Here is a 17,331-nt window from a genome sequence, read left to right on the forward strand (position 1 = left end):
AAAGGGATTACCCTGCTATGTATAATCAGGGCAGCGCAAAAAGTTGTTTTGCACAAGCATTTCTATAGCCAATTAGATGGATGAAATTTACATATGCTTAATAATGTTACGCAAAACAGCCTTCAGACTTTCTCTATTAATTTCATCGTCTTTTGAATTATGAACATATTTACATCATAAGGGTTTTTTTGTTGTAAGACTTTCTTCTTTAGTTGATTTTCACCTAGCAAGACTTATCATAGATGGCGTAATAAGTCACACCCAGGCAAGGTCAGGCTATACTGCTAGTATATATACATATATATATATATATATATATATATATATTATATAATATACGCACACATACACACTGCTATTAGTACTGTAGAACATACCTCCATGTTTTTTAGTCAACCATGTGTTTTACACTGAGTGTAAACAATTTTTCTGTGTGCGGACAGAGAAAGAGGGAACAAATGTATGCTTCTTTCAGTTCTTGTTGGAACTGTCATCAGCAATTGTGTACTTTTAGTATGTATCTGCAAACACGCTAATTGTAAATTCACCAACATTAAGGGTCAAAATAAACTGGATAGACCAATTTGCACACTTAACACATTTCTAGGTCACTGCATCACACAATAAATCATTGGTGTGTTAACAGTTTTGCTTTATTTCTATAATGTACTATAGAACATATTCATGTTTTTTTGTTTGTTTGTTTGTTTGTTTTTTTGTTTGTTTGTTTTTTTGTTTTTTTTTTGTTACAAATGTACATATTGTACTGATGTATTGTTTACAATTGTCATAATACAATGGCAGAAACATGTGTAAATTTTGCTCTAAGGTATTTAGTCATTATCACTGAACTATGTGTAGTACCAGTACTATTTTATAAAGCCTGAAGGGATGAATGGCAATGTCTATCCTAGAATAATTTAAACTGAGGTATGAGATGTATGAAACTTAGTACTATAACATATTTAGTCTAGGACTCATTCAGATAGATATACAAAAATAAATATTTTAAGCAAACTGCGAATGCAGACATAAAACTTTTATAAAAGTGTTTGCCAAATTATTGGAACATGCATTCTCTCTCTCTGCCAGTCAAACAAAAGCTCTCAAATTCATTTTACATTTATGATTTATATTTCACTTCAATATCTTAATATTCAATAAAAGAATAAATCTTACCGTTTGTTCACAAATGAATGTAGCAAAAATTACAGTTACATATCCCAAGATTCCCCTGCCTTTGCATGAATTGGCTATTTTGAGACAAGCACAATTGATTCTTGGTGGTTCAATTGAACACTGTGGAACCGATAAACCCCAAGGATCAAAAGGGTTTTGAGATATAATTTGATCTCCAGTACACAGTATTTGGGTTTCTCCATTTGGTGCAATCAGAAGATCTACTTGTACTGCTGTGACGAAATCACTGGGAGGATATGCTTCAATAATTCCTCCTGAAATGGTGAACATTTAATTGAAGAAATATACAGAAAGAAAATTATCTGAAACTAAATTTATTACCTGCTTTGATTTCCAGTATTAAGTTGCTAAATCTCTCAAGGAAATGTGTAAATATCTTCAACCTCATTTTTTATATTATTTGAGCTTAGTTGCTTACATAACAAACTTTATAGTAGTTTATAAAGTCTATTCCACTATGAATCAAGAAAACATAGATACTATATTTTTGTTATATTTAAGAACTTCAATCTCAAGCATTTATCCTCTTCAGGTAATAGAATTACACCTTCATTCCACTACCTGGCTAAAATCTTCAAAATCACTACTAAAATAAAATGTAATTAAATATTAGGTTTCTTCTGTGAAAACCACACGAAGAAGAAAATGTTTTAGACCACTTTCAAAATATTTTAAATCTAGAAGGAATAGAAATTTAGTCTTGCTCCCAATTCTTCACTCAGTGCATATTAGAAGGTATTCAGTGAAAAACTTTCTACTTAACATGCTAACCGAATATCACAAACAGTCTAACAAGAGACCTTCCACTAGGTCACTCTATCTGCTAGAAATAGCAGCCTATTGTGTCTCAAATCACATTCTTCAAAAAGGAGCACATCAAATAAGGTAGTTCTGGGGGCATCATGTCTAAAAAGAGATGAAATAACCATGGAGGGAATGAATTTGATAAAAAGTGTGTTCAATCACTGCCGGAGCCTCGTGGAGCTTTAGGTGTTTTCGCTCAATAAACACTCACAACGCCCAATCTGGGAATCGAAACCGCAATCCTATGACCACGAGTCCGCTGCCCTAACCACTGGGCCATTGCGCCTCCAGAACCAAATAGACAGAGGTTAATCAACAGCAACAACATATCCATACTACTGGTATGTGGGATCATTTTTGGAGTCAAATTTCAAGAAACTTGATTTCTTGAAATTTATCATTTCTCACATGGTATCTTCCCTTGGAACTTAGCAAATAGCCATTTCAATATATTTGTTGATGATCTACAAACATAGAAAATATTCCCATATGCAACTAATGCTATTTTCACAAGCTCAAAGAGAAGAAATATTTAATATATTCAAAACCAGAAATGAACTGATCTGACTTTTGTTACTTAATACTTTCTTTATGATACTAAATTATTCATTCAAAATATAGACATATTAATTTTGTGACAGAGAAAACAAACTGCATCATGGAATGTATAATTCCAAAATATAAGATTTGTGTCAATTCACTTGAGTGACCATTTGATTATATTACATCAACAAGTCAATTGGCATCAAAGTTCTTTAGGCGTAACAGTTGTTCTTTCTCTTGATAGAAATATGTACAGGTTCAACTAACTTCCAAAAATATCACTATTTGTCATTTCTACCATATTCAATGGCATTTCAAACTATTTTTACCAGATTACTATTTTAATAGCTAAAATAGTAACTAAGTAACTAATTCTTTTTACAAATTCAGAAATGAAATGGAAAAGGAAGACTGTAAGTTTACAAATATCATAGCATAAACTGGACAAATAGCATTGAGAAAAATTACCTCTTAAAAGAAAAGCTTTTTTATATATTTCCCAGGCACAATATCTGGACTTATTTACTGGATTTGCATAGTGTCTGAGATACTCAGGGAGTTCATTGAGAAGTATATTCAAAGAAGATTCCTTTTAAAAGAAAAGTAAGGTTTAATAAAAAAAAGTTTACATGTACATATAATGCTTATGTGAAAACTTCAAAAATTCAATATAAAACCAATACCAAAAAATAATGCAATGTGTAACTCACATGAGCCCATTTATGGGTCCATTTGTCTCCATATCGAATTGCTTCTTTATAGATTTGAACAAAGCATTTCAAATGCATAGTATCACAATAGGCTATACCATTGCTAGAAACAGTTGTGTTAAATTTCAAAAGCCACCTTCCTATTGTAAAGTTTTCAATAATTAATTGAGCCAAAGACTCATGAAGCTGAAATAGAGACAGATGCTTAATAGATCTGAAAGGAACTTCAATAGTTTAAGCATTTTTAATCATCTTAAAATTGTTTACTTATCATTTTTGCTTTTTTAGGAATGAATGTGTAAGAGGGAGTGAATAAAATTTTAATTATAAATATATAGTTTTAATAATATAGTAATTATAATAATAAATATACTAAAAATACTCATGAAATTTATTCAGAGATTTTTTTTTTCTGTTTCTATGAAAAAAAAAAAAACATTAAACATCAAAAATTTGAAAACATCGATTCTAAAAATTTAAATAAAAATGAGCAGTAAAGATAGCTGAGATGGTAGAATGCCAGGTGAAATGTATTTCATATAAATAAATGACTTTAGTTTAATTTCTCTGTATTTTGTATTCAAATTCTGACAGGATATCTGTCAGAAGACTTGGCAACCACTGAGAAGAAACTTTCATCACATCAAGTTCATTGTGCAAGGTATTCTCAACTCTCTCATGAGGTATGCTAATTGAGATGATATAATAAACAACTGTTAAATACAATGGTTAACTCAATTACACATGCTAGAAAAATACTGTTTGTACTTAATTAAAAGAACAATATCCAAATGAGCACAATACTGTCAGTAATCTATTGATCAGCAAAGTCTATCACCAAGGTTTCATACCTAGTTGTAACCATAATCATTTCCCATATGTTATTACAAGGCTCAACTGAAAAGTTCATAGGCTGACTATGAAGGAGTGATGCTAGAGTTGTGAAATTTCTTGCATGCATTAATTTCAACTCTATTAATAACTGCATTATTTCTTTCCAGGTAACCAACATCTGATTGTTTAAAGAAAACTTAAAAAGTAACTCATAATGAAAATTGACAACATTGAAAAGTACCTGCAGGAAAAGGGTTTAGCCTCCAGGGACATTCATGCTGACATGGTTGCTACATTAGGACATAACTCTTCAGCTTTATCAACAGTGCAAAAGTGGGCAACTGAATTTAGGAGAGGAAGAGAGAATGTTGAAGATGGCCCAAAGTCTGGATATCCTACAACTGCAACCACTGAGGAAAACATTAATCATGTTCACAACATGATGATGAATGACAGGCAATTGACTATAAATCAAATAGCCAATGCTATTAGCATACCTCACAAGAGAGTTGAGAGTACTTTGCACAACGAACATTGTATGATGAAGGTTTCTGCTTGGTGGGTGTCAAGTCTTCTGACACCTGTTCAAAAGTGCATGAGAAAATCTAACGTTGTTTCAGGCAGATCCAGATGATTTCCTTGAATGTTTCCTAAGCTTCATCACTTTGAGTCAAAGACAATACATGCAGTGGAAACACCTCTTTCTCCCTTGCTCCAAAGAAAGCCATGCTCATTTCATCTGCGGGGAAGGTGATGGCCTCAGTTTTTTGGAATACAAAAGGCAGTGTATTTATTTCCTATTTTCAAAAGGGTCACACCATCACTAGAGAGTACTATGCCAACTTGCTGAGATAATTGCAAAAGGCACTCAAGATCAAACACCCAGGAAAAACTGATGAAAGAGGTCTTGTTTCATCAGGACAATGCTCCGGCACACGTATCCTTCCTTTCAATGACTGTTGTGCATGATTGTGGCTTTGAACTGATCGATCACCCTCCCTATTCTCTTGATTTGGCTCCATCAACTATCATCTCTTCCCCAACAGGAAAGAAATATTTGACTGGGATCCAGTTTTACAATGATGATGACATTCTAATTTTTGTGTCCAGCAGGATGAAAACTTCTTTGACAATGAGATCCAAGCTCTACAATACCAATGGAAGAAGTGTGTGGCCACAATGGAGGATTATGTTGAAAAATAAACTTCATTTGGTCACATTCCATGAAAGTCTCTTGATCAACCTATGAACTTTTCAGTTGACCCTCGTAATAGCAAGCAAAAAAAAAAAAGATATTAACACAACTGCATTTCCCTTCTCCACAAATATGACACTATGTAGGTATTTAAGAAACCAATATCTAATAAGGTACTCCAAGTCTAACTTGTAGATCTTACAACTCAGATTATATTTCTAAACAGTACAATTCCCCCCACACACATACACACACATATTGCTTAATGTGTGTGTGTATGTTGATCATCTAGATAGCCAAATCTATAAAGTATTTCTCACAAGTATTTCTCTTTGCGCTGTCACAGACTTTAACTAAATCATAGAAAATTAAAATGACATGTTTCTGTAAGTCTTTTGCCTTTCATTACAACTATCTGGCCCAAAATATCCTATCAACTGTGCCTTTTTGAGGATTTTGTGACTCAGGCAAGATTTGTTCAGAAAGTTGGAAAAGACTGTTGGAAATAGCTATTTGAATTTCCTGTTTTTGTCGGGATTCTCCACCCCTTTTTTTTTTTTTTTAACGCATTGCAAAACAATGAAGGGAAGCCATCTTAAATGTTGGTGTCTCCACCCCAACCCCTCACACACACACACACACACACACACACACACACACATTCATCATGTCTTAGGAACAGCGACAACCACAAAAGTGATTTATTTTCTTTTTCTTAATTTTCTGTCATTTTATCTTATTCCACGATCTGAAACATTTGTAACTCACTTTAAAAGAAAAATATCTTACCTCTTCTTCCCCCACTTCTTTGTACTTTTCACAATGAAAGAAAAGTCAAACACCACAATTGGATGTGTGAAAAGCGAAATCTGAATTTTGAAAAGTGTATCTATAAAGCAACATTTTCAGTCATTTATTTAAACTTTCTCTGCTAACTCATCAAATTCAGTTACATGAAATAGATGGGGTTTGAGATTTAAATTTGGTAATTTTCCAAGATTTTAATTCTTGTGTATAAGGGGCCCACTGAACTTGTGGGCTCCCCATGGTTTAAATCTGGTCCTGCTTGAATATAGCTTTGACTTTGAAGTGACACCAAAGGAGAAGAAAAGATGAAAATCACTACTTTCTTTTTCTATCTTTAAAAAACAATGGCAGTAATGAGGCAACAGAGAGCAAGAAATATACTGTCTACTTCAGTGTGTCAGTTTTGAGTTCACACCTTTTTTTCGTTATTCGCAGGATCTGGAGGAATAGCTTCTACAATACTCCTAGACTCATGAAATAGTTGCCATTAATGTTCTTCATGAAACTTGCTATCATTTGTGGGAAAGATACGGGCTGTAAAGAATTCCAAAGACACAAGAAGGGTATTGAGAGGAGAAGAAACAAGTGGGATGGCAATGCCTGGATGGAGGTGTTATGAGCCCAGTAGCTCCAAGGAGTAGCAATCATTATAGTAATGGTAAAAAAGGTAGAGAAAGGAGAAGAAAGGAGACAGTATTGAGAGTAACAACATTGCTTTTACCACATTCCTCTGAGGCAAGAGCTTATAGGAGAATGACAGAGAAGAGTAGATAATCAGTGGATCAGGCTTTGGGGAAACCACATTGACAGTCATTAAGAAGAGAGAGACATTCAAGTTGTTGAAAGGCGTCTTTACTTCAGAAGAAATGAAGGTCATTACTGCTGAAATAGGTGAGTGACAAGAAAAGTGGAAGCTACATATGCAAAAACATCACTTTTGAGGTGAAATTAAGATAAGATTGGTTGGAGATTTGTATCTGAGAGATAAATAGGAAGGTGTAGACTGCATGTAAATAACATGATGAGTTGAATTTAGATTTGAAATCCACAGATATTGGTGGTGAAAAGAGAAAATTGTCCAGTGAGTTAACTTGTGATTTTTGGCATTTTGAGAAAGAGCAGATAGTGGCATTGCATTGAAAAATCATGACAGCGTCAAGCTTGAGTTCTGAACTGAATGCCCGCAACAGAGTATGTCTGTTAAAGTAACCAAGGGCCAAGCAATGGAGTCAAACTGAGCAATACCATATACTAATCACCAAAAGGATAATGTGACTACAATGTGTTAGAAGAGTAACAGAGGAATAACATGATTTGAAGGATTGATAACTTTTTGTTGTTTTAATCATAATAGCATATTGGTAGTTGTAGTTGTGGCAACAGCAGTAATGCAATAGCAACAGTTACAGTATCAGAAGTGGTAACAGTAATAGTAGCAGTAGCAGCAATAGCACTAGTAGTAGCGGGTGTTGAAGCAGTAGAAGTAGAAATCAAAGGCAGTTGCAGCAGCAAAAGCAATTGTCACAGCAGTAGCAGAAGCAGTAGCAATGGCAATAGTAGTAGAATCACTAAGCAACAAATGCACTAGTAGTAGCATTAGTAGCAGCAGTATTAAGTGCAACAGCAAAAGCAACAGCAGCAATTGTAATAATAACAATAAAAGTAGAAAAGGCAGTGTTTGTTTATTTGTCAAAATTTGTGATGTTTTTTTTTTCCAAACAACTTTGCTAAAGTTGTTACCAGATGTAGTTGTTGATTCACTTAGGCGAACAATAAGGGACAAAAAAATAATTTAGAGCGACAGATTGTTGTTGTTGATTTGGTTAGGTAAAAATCAAAGATTAACAATGAATAAAGAAATTTAGCTGGTAGATGAATAGAATTTACCTAATAAGTTGAAATAACAGGTATCAGATAATTTTATTGTGTTTTACTGGTGATCAAAGGTAGATTTTGCTGTTTTATTTAGTTTTTTCATCTGTGCAGGTTAGTTTTGTAATGTGAGAAGTATTGATGTGCTTATTAGAAACATATATTTCTTCTCTTGCTTTGTTCACAATTAACAGAAAAACATTATTCTGCTGCTATCTTTGTCCAATAAGTTGAGATTATGTACATATATGAAGAAAGTTATTTCAACCATATATTCATTGCATGCACTGCATGTTCACAAAATGTATTTTGTTTCTACCTAATCAAAATAACTATTTCAGATTTACACAAGTAATGAGTGAGTGGTATCAGTTTGTTAGGCCTAAGGTTAAAACCTTGTTTATTATGGTACCACAACCAAAACTCATCTCCCAACTTCAATCTATCATGTGTATCATTTCACTCTTAATAATAGTTTCGAATTTTGGCACAGGGCTAGCAGTTTTAGAGTGGGGAGGAGTCAATTATATTGACCCCTGTGTGAAACTGATACTTATTTTATCGAGCTCAAAAGGATGAAAAGCAAAGTTGACTTTAGTAGAGTTTAAATCAAAACAGAAAGACAAATGAAATACTGCTAAGCATTTTGCCTGGCATGCTAGGAATTCTGCCATATCACTCCCTTGTTTCACTTATAATAATAAAAACAAATCACTGCCAGAACTAGAGAAGAAATTTTAAGTGTAGAAGCAAGGTCTAGAATCAAAGAACCTTAGAGTTAATTTAGCAAAAACTAAAGTCATAATAAGTAGGAAAGAGGACAAATCACAAATCCCCACAGGTAGATAGCCCTGCTCAATATGTAAGAAAGGTGTAGGTAGAAACTCCATAAGATGTACCCAGTGCAAGCTAGTAACACATAAGAAGTGCAGCAATATCAGAGGAAGGTTAACTGGGAAAATAGTCTTTGTATGTGTGGCAGGTGTATAAATACAGTAAACACTAGAAATGTACAGAAAATAGACTCCATCAAATGCCTGTGGGGATACCTACTGTAGTAGTTGATAGCTTCCATTATCTAGGTAACCAAGTCAGCAGCAGAGGTGGATACTCCAAAAGCATAGCCGCTTGAATAAGAATAGGTTGGGCAAAGCTCAGAGAGCTCCTACCTTTGTTGGTAACTAAGGGCCTCTCCTTCAGAGTGAAAGACAGATTGTATGATGCCTGTGTGTGAACAATCATGCTACATGGCTGTGAAACATGGGTAGTAACTGCTGAGGACATGCAAAGGCTTGAAAGAAATGAAGCTAGTATGCTTCACTGGATGTGCAATGCCATTGTGCATGTACAAGAGAAAAGTTGGGTATAAGAGACATCAGATATGGCGTGCAAGAGAGACAACTGTGCTGGTATGGTCATGTGATGAGTATAGACAAGGACAGCTGTATAAAGACATGCCGACCTCTAACTGTGAATGGATCCTGTGGAAGAAGTAGACTCAAGAAGACAGGCCAAGGTGGTGAAGCATGATTTTCAAATGTTGGGCCACATGGAAGCAATGACAAGTGACCAAGACCTTTGGCAATATGCTATGCTTGAGAAGACTGATCAAGCCAAGTGAAATCATAGATGTGGCCGATGCTAGTGTCATGCAACTGACACCTGTGCTGGTGGTATGCAAAAGCACCCAACTAGTGGTATATAAAAAGCACCCATTACCCTCTTGAAGTAGTTGGCGTTAGGAAGGGTATCTAGCCATAGAAACCATGCCAAATCAGACTGGATCTTGGTGCAACTCTCCAGTTTGCCAGTTCCAGTTAAACCATCTAACCCATGCCAGCATGGAAAGCAGAAATTAAATGATGATGATGATGATGACGGACGATGACAATGACGATGATGACGTCGACGATGACAATGATGAAAAACTCTATTTTTATAGACTGAAAAAAAATTAATAAAGCTAATGAAGCTAATTATCAGAGGATCATAATAAATCTGAAGTGACTTCCATAATGAAATTTCCCAACTGCTTTATTTATCATGACAAAGATAGTAGTGATAGAGTTCCTATCACCACAATACCTTTTAAGTCAATGTTAATAGGGTTGGGGTTGTTTTATCTATAGGAATCTTTTATTATTGAATAGCATATTGATTTAAGAGCAGATGCCTCTGTGTAACGAGTTTCTTTTGAGATCAGCCATAAAAAACAACAGTGAACTAAACCTCACTATGTTACCTATTTGTTGCAAGTCAGATAGAACCATTAAGATAAAGCATCTTAGCCAGAAACGCACAATAAACTAGCAATGCTCAACTCTTCATCTATCAGTATGGCAGTTCCCTATAAATCCACCAAATGTTTTTAAATGCTTAAAAATGAATCCAAAAACAACCTACTCACCTGCTCTTCAGTATAGATATCAAAAATTCCAGGTGGCATGTTTACTTCAGAACTCTGAAAAATTCGCTTGACTCCTGACTTTGTAGAATACAGTTGGGCTGTTTCAGGATCAGGACCAAGAATTGCTAAGTCTAATTGCTTAGCCACTTCCATGTCATCCATATAAACCATGCCTGGAACAATGTATGCTTCACGACCTTTCACTAAATTTTTTATTCGTTTCAGTGCCTGAGGACTATATTTCAGCATTGATGCAAGACACATCTTTTTTCTCTGAAATAATGATGTATGAGTAAATAAACATCAATGTGGTATGAGTAAATGAAGATTAAAACATGGGTGGATGAAAATAAAAATAATATGGGTAAATAAACATAAAAATTATTACTATTTTTTCAAATTTGCCAAATACCATTCCTCTGCTACTTATTTGGTCTTATTTTAAGGTAAAAATATTCTTTTGAAAATTAGAATTCATTTCATCATTTAGTATAAGCACCAAGACATCTGACTAAAGTAAAGCTATAATTCCAAAGTTACCAATTGGTAACACTAGTTTTAATAAAAAATTATCACTGTGTCCGTTTTGGAAGGGTTTTTATGACTGAATGCCCTTCCTAGCACCAACCACTCCACAAAGTGGACTGGGTACTTTCTATGTGGTACCAGCACAGGTGAGGTCAGTTTTGGTATGGTTTTTACAGTTGGGAGAGAGAGGTAACAAGAAAGAGGACTGAAACAGGTGTGCTGATGTAAAGGAGATTCTGGACTACCTAGCCAGAGAAAAAAGCAAGAGAAGGAGAGAGAGTGATCAAGGGTGAGGGCCAAAACAGGTGTGAGATACATGGCTACCCAGCCAGAGGGAAGAGCAAGGGAAAGAGAGAAAGAGGGGAAACAGTAAAAGTGCAAGAGAGAGCAGGAAAGAGATGGTGGTGAAGTGCCAGGAATATACTCACAAGTAACAGGGATCAGAGCATAGATGGGATGGCAGAGTAAGAGAGATAAATGGTGGCAATGAGTATCCATCTTCTTTAGAGTTCCTTTTCAAACATGGCACTCAGTGGAGCTTGACTTAAAAATATATATAACACCAGAATACTATAAACAAAAGTATTCCTAAAAGGATTATATATAACAGTACTTTTTATGAGCTGAATTGTGGATATAATGCTTAATTTTTCGTGCTAATTCTCATTAATTACCTTTTTAAGTGTTATAATCTCTTTCATTCAGTCCAGGTAAGTATAACAAAAAAAAAACATGAACACAGAAATTACTTACTAGCTCAAAAATATTGCGTTTAGATGCACAGTCAATAATAATTGTAGAGGAGCAGTAATTCATGCTTTGACTGAATCTACTTCACTTGTCTCTACAAGAAATAGCAGCCAAACTCTTTGAAATCAAACACCACTGTGTCATACATGGAAGGATGCTTTAAACAATGCTGCAATGCTGTGTTTAAGAAAAAACTCTAAAAAAAGATGGGATACTCATATCTGGAATGCATTTGATCCTAGGATTATTCAATAAAGCCTGGAGATTAACCAACAACAAATAATGTAATACACATAAATACTGATACAGTCGCATCACATACATTGTCCCATATTTCAATGAAAGGTCTCTATGTGATCACTCAGTACAGTCTCCTTCAAATCTCACCACACTATGTTAATACAGAAAGGACATATTAATTAATGAATTGGTCAAAGGCCTGCTTGATCAACATTGACTTGGGGACTAATCTATGACAACAATATTAGCCATAAACAAATACACTGGACATTGGAGAGACATACCCACACTCACTGTCACACTTCCCACATACAATTCATCACTGCATATCAGTGCATAGTCCTCAATTAAGTCAATGAGGGTGTGTCGTTTTTTAAGTTTTGAAATATGACTTACATTAACTTTTATCCATTAATACATCATCAAAAACATGATCATGTCAAATATCAGATTGATTTATCAATATTTGTATCCCTTACAGAGTGTAAATGTTTTGAAACATTGGAGGCCAAATTTTATTAGGTTTTTATTTTCAAATTTTTGGTGCTGTGACATCTTTTTATTTTAGACTTGATTTTTATTGTTTGTTTATTTATGCAGAAAAAAAGGATTATATATAACAGTACTTTTTATGAGCTGAATTGTGGATATAATGCTTAATTTTTTCGTGCTAATTCTCATTAATTACCTTTTTAAGTGTTATAATCATACTATAACATGATAACTGTAATAATCATATATTTCAGGAATATAATAAAGTTAAATTAAAATAGATTGGTTTAAAATTTGTTAGTTTAAAATTTACAATTCATATATTTGAGAGAGAAAAATGAACCAGCAGATGAAATTTTTGAAAGCCTTTTGAAAAACATTGCCGACAAGCCTTGAAGCATGATACCAACAAACAACCAAGTTTTAAAACAGATCCTTTATTTAATTAGATGTGAACATAAACAAGAAAATTAAAGCTATCTGATGGGTGTTGTATTAGATAAAGTTAGAGAAATTCAGTATGCAGTCAATATCTCTTCACAAGATGGAAACAAATTAGCCCCATATAAAATTTAAGATCCTAATTGATGAATGAGTCAGATTAATTTCTTCCAGCCTAAAAAAACAAATCACTTTCATAGAACACCTGACAATTTTAAAGAAAAACTTGCCAATCTATTTGGACATGATGCAACCATTTGAAAAATCTTGCAATCTGGAATTTTAGGTGTAACTAGGTGGACTGGATAAGAATTATGTTTGTAAAGTTCAGAAAATACAAGCAAGAAAGATGGTAAAAAAAATGCTTTGACAATTCAACTTTAACATGTATTCCTTCAACTTCATTCACTTCTGGTGGATGTGATGCTAATAATTTAGCTAAGTCTTCTAAATGCCAAAGGTACAAGAAAGTGGAAAAAGAAAATAGTGCAATCACCTCATCTCCTTGATGTGAGACAGTCTAAATATTCCATTAGCAGATAGAACATATTTAACTGCTTCTTATGTAGTAAGTTTTAAAGAAACTCTTGAAAATTTGAAACTTTCACAAAGCACTGCTAAAAGAATTGCAAAAAAAGAAAGGAAAAAAAAAGCTAAAAATTTTACAAATAGTTTTGATGAGCCACAATTCTTAGTCATAAGCTGCTCATATATGATTCAAATAGAAAGCTAACAGGAAGACTAGCCGTGGTCATCTCAGATTAGCCCAGTGCAAGAGATGATAAATCTTTGATTATAGGAGATGAAACTGCAAGTAGTGCTATGCAGGTGTAATGTATTGAGTAACACAGGTTACAAGACTTTCTTTGGTTTGCCTATATCACAGTTACCTTGTCCAAAATCAACAAAAATTTTTCACTCAGGATTATCCATTATGTTTATATTACTTAAGTTATATTTACAGCACTAATCAGTCAACATTTTTAATAAACCATTTTCTAAGCTCACATGTGCTAAGCCATCTATATAAGTTCTATGTCATATATTTAATGAACTATACCCAGCTCTTTTCTCCAGTTATCTCAGATTCTCTGTATAAATTGTTTCAGTGCCAGGAGCATTGAACATAACTCCTCTTCTTGATATTATCTCAGTAACAATTCTTTGAACATGTCCTACATATTTTTTAATCTCATTTAGTAATTAGAACTTACAGAAAATTGTGTTATAACTTCAGGAACTATAAATGTTACTCGTTTCATCATATCACTGATTTTGTTTATATCACCACTGAGTATGGCTGGTCGTAAAGCCAGGAGCTTTCCATAGTACTGTTCAGCCTCTTCAGTTAAATGTGTTGGGGAAATGTAGATAACATCAACATTGGGATCTGAAAATAAAATCATCAGCTTGAAATAATTTCAAACAAATATGCATGCACTGTGATTAAATACTTAGGGTATGCCAAAAGCATAAATAAAATAAATTGTTGACAAAAAGGTGTTGCCACTAAAAGACAATGCACAGGGAAACAAAAGAATCTCTTTTTTTTTTTTTTTTTTCTTGTAATACAGCCCCAGATTTCTTGCTGCACTATGTAATTTGAATTATTCTAATTATTTTCATGCCTTTATGCTGATGAAGATGTTTCTTCACCACAGAGTATGGTTGGTTATAAAGCCAGTAACTTCTCAAGGCATTGTTCAGCCTCTTCAGTTAGATAAAATAACATTCCATCACATGACAACAGCTTACAAAAGTCTAAAGTTCATATCTAAAAATGGTTACATTTTGAAATAAACTATCTCTAAATATTGGTTCAGTTATGAGACAAACAATATAATTGGTAAACATAAACAAGTGACACATCTCAAATTAAATTATTAGAATTAAAGAATAAAAGTATTCAATAACAAAAGTATTTTTCAAATGTGTCTGTTGTTTATGTTTCTCATCCCTCACTCCATTTCTGATTCTGTAGCAAAATACAAAAATTCATCTTCTTTTATGTCAATAAATTTCAAGCATTTTAGGGTTACAGCCACATGTCATTAGCATTCAGCTTCATAATAATACATGGTGACTAATATCACAGGCTGAACACTGTGCTAACATACTGGACCTACCACCCTGGCATCAGAATTGCTCAAAAGTAAACATATAGACTTTAGGTTATTTTTATACATATGACATCAACTTGGTTTTATCTTTGTTTTTATATATATAAAATTAGATTTAAAAACAAAGGTGATGTATTAACCGAATATTACCGTGTCAGCAAAAATGCTATGTGGTATTTTATTGTTTACATTCTAATTTCAAATTCTGCCATGGTCAACTTTGCCTTTCATCTTTACAAGGTCAATAAAATAAAATACAGAGTCGATATAAGCAACTAACCCCACCACACATGCACACACACACATGCGTGCGTGATAATTATTTGCCTTCTGCCTATCAAAAATGATTATTTCACTTGAAAATAAATTATGACCAGATTATATCATGATATTGCTGAACAGAGGAAATGTGCTGATGGAATGCCACTGACCCTTCAGTCCTTATTTTTATCACTTTCTCAATATCCATTTACAGCTACCTTTGGTATATGCAGTGTTATCTCAAGACAATATTTCATAACAAGGGACAGAAAAATTAGTTTCCTACTCTTATTCCTGATTATATAATTCAGTGAGCTTAACATTTATGATAGACTAGAGCATGACCTATTGTTTTATGCACAGAATAAGTAACATTTTGCAACATCTCATGTTAGAAAATGCTGACATCATTCTTCAGACAGTTGCTCTCTTGCAATTCTATGTTGATGCACATATCCTGCTACTTCGTTTTCCTGACAATTTTTCTACTTTGTTCATTGTGTCTCCCAATATCTCCTTGCCAAAAGGATTGCCTTTGTCCTTGATATACTGTCGATCTCTTCATATGCTGACACTGCATTGCTGGTTGTCACTTTGAAATTACATATTCTTCATACATGAAAAATTGTTCAAACATTACACGAGTTTCTTAAAATTGATTGTAAGATGGTAAACATTCAACTATTTTTCTAATAAAAATGGAATGGAATAAACTAAGGGGGATAGATAGTGCCTGTGAGTTAAAAATGCTGGTGCATTGGGTGCACGAAGTAAAAACTGTGATGGACTGATAGATATACAAACTGATAAAGAGGGAGAGGGAAAGGGAATGAAAGAGAGGGAAACAGACAGACAGGAAAGCAGGAAGGCAGGCAGGCAACAGTCAGACAGATAGACAAAGTAAATAGGCAGATAGATAGAAACAGAAAGATATATACATACATAGATAGTTACATAGACAGATGGAGAAACAGATAGATACACAGATAAACAGACACATGGAGGGATAGCCAGGTAGATTTCAAAATTTAAAATGGATTATTTCTCCTTTTTCGAGATCAGCAACAGTTTGTTGCTGGAAAAAGCATATAGTATGTTGTGAGTGGAATGAGTTTTCATCACTAGCTGAGATTAACACATGCTGAGCATGGGTAACCACCCAGAAATTCAAGTCCATGTGTATCGCGTAAGGCTAGAGATGGGAGCGATGACCGCCCCTCACAAATACTAATCAGATACAGAATGTGTGTCATTAGCCAGCTGGAAAAGATGTCTTCCTGGGGCTATAAACATCAGTAGCACTGTCCTGTATAGGACGCCACACTTGGTTGGCAATTATATGTTATGATTCTGTATTGCTACTTTTTATATCTTGCTCAGAGATTTAATATAGCGTATTTCTCCTTTTTTGAGATCAGCGACAGTTTGTTGCTGGAAAAAGCATATAGTATTTTGCAAGTGGAATGAGTTTTCATCACTAGCTTGTGATTAACACATGCGCTGAAGACAGGTAACCACCCAGGAATTCAAGTCCGTATGTATCGCATAAGGCTAGAGATGGAAGTGATGATCTCCCCTCATAAATACTAATCAGACACAGAATGTGTGTCATTAGGTAACTGGAAGAGATGTCTTTCTGGGGCTATAAACGTCAGTAGCATTGTCCTGTATAGAATGCCACACTTGGTTGGCAATTATATCATATTCGTATATATATGTATCTCTATGTGTGTATGTGGAGGTGCAATGGCCCAGTGGTTAGGGCAGCGGACTCGCGGTCATAAGATCACGGTTTCGATTCCCAGAACAGGCGTTGTGAGTGTTTATTGAGCAAAAACGCCTAAAGCTCCACGAGGCTCTGGCAGGGGATGATGGCGAACCCTGCTGTACTCTTCCACCACAACTTTCTCTCACTCTTACTTTCTGTTTCTGTTGTGCCTGTAATTCAAAGGGTCAGCCTTGTCATACTGTGTCACGCTGAATATCCCCGAGAACTACATTAAGGGTGCACGTGTCTGTGGAGCGCTCAGCCACTTGCACGTTAATTTCACGAGCAGGCTGTTCCATTGATTGGATCAAAATTATAAACGTGCCATAATTAACTTTACGTTTATTATAATATAAACT

At 34.4% G+C, this 17,331-nt stretch overlaps 1 protein-coding gene across 7 annotated transcripts in view; it reads right to left on the reverse strand.

Annotated features, from left to right (window-relative positions):
- The window catches only part of LOC106869551 (IQ domain-containing protein H), a 616,433-nt gene that overhangs the window by 82,237 nt on the left and 516,865 nt on the right, over positions 1–17,331 (reverse strand). For 5 of the 7 annotated variants that reach the window (XM_052972133.1, XM_052972134.1, XM_052972130.1 and 2 more), the window contains 5 exons: positions 14,038–14,213; positions 10,373–10,645; positions 3,258–3,443; positions 3,016–3,136; positions 1,180–1,454 (listed from right to left, as the gene is read on the reverse strand). In XM_052972133.1, coding sequence (XP_052828093.1) covers positions 1,180–1,454; positions 3,016–3,136; positions 3,258–3,443; positions 10,373–10,645; positions 14,038–14,213 — 1,031 coding nt within the window. The remainder of the gene's footprint in view (positions 1–1,179; positions 1,455–3,015; positions 3,137–3,257; positions 3,444–10,372; positions 10,646–14,037; positions 14,214–17,331) is intronic. The other 2 variants (XM_052972135.1, XM_052972136.1) reach the window with 2 other exon arrangements.

This window comes from Octopus bimaculoides, chromosome 12, assembly GCF_001194135.2.
Source record: "Octopus bimaculoides isolate UCB-OBI-ISO-001 chromosome 12, ASM119413v2, whole genome shotgun sequence".
In the NCBI taxonomy this organism is placed as follows: Eukaryota; Metazoa; Mollusca; class Cephalopoda; order Octopoda; family Octopodidae; genus Octopus; species Octopus bimaculoides.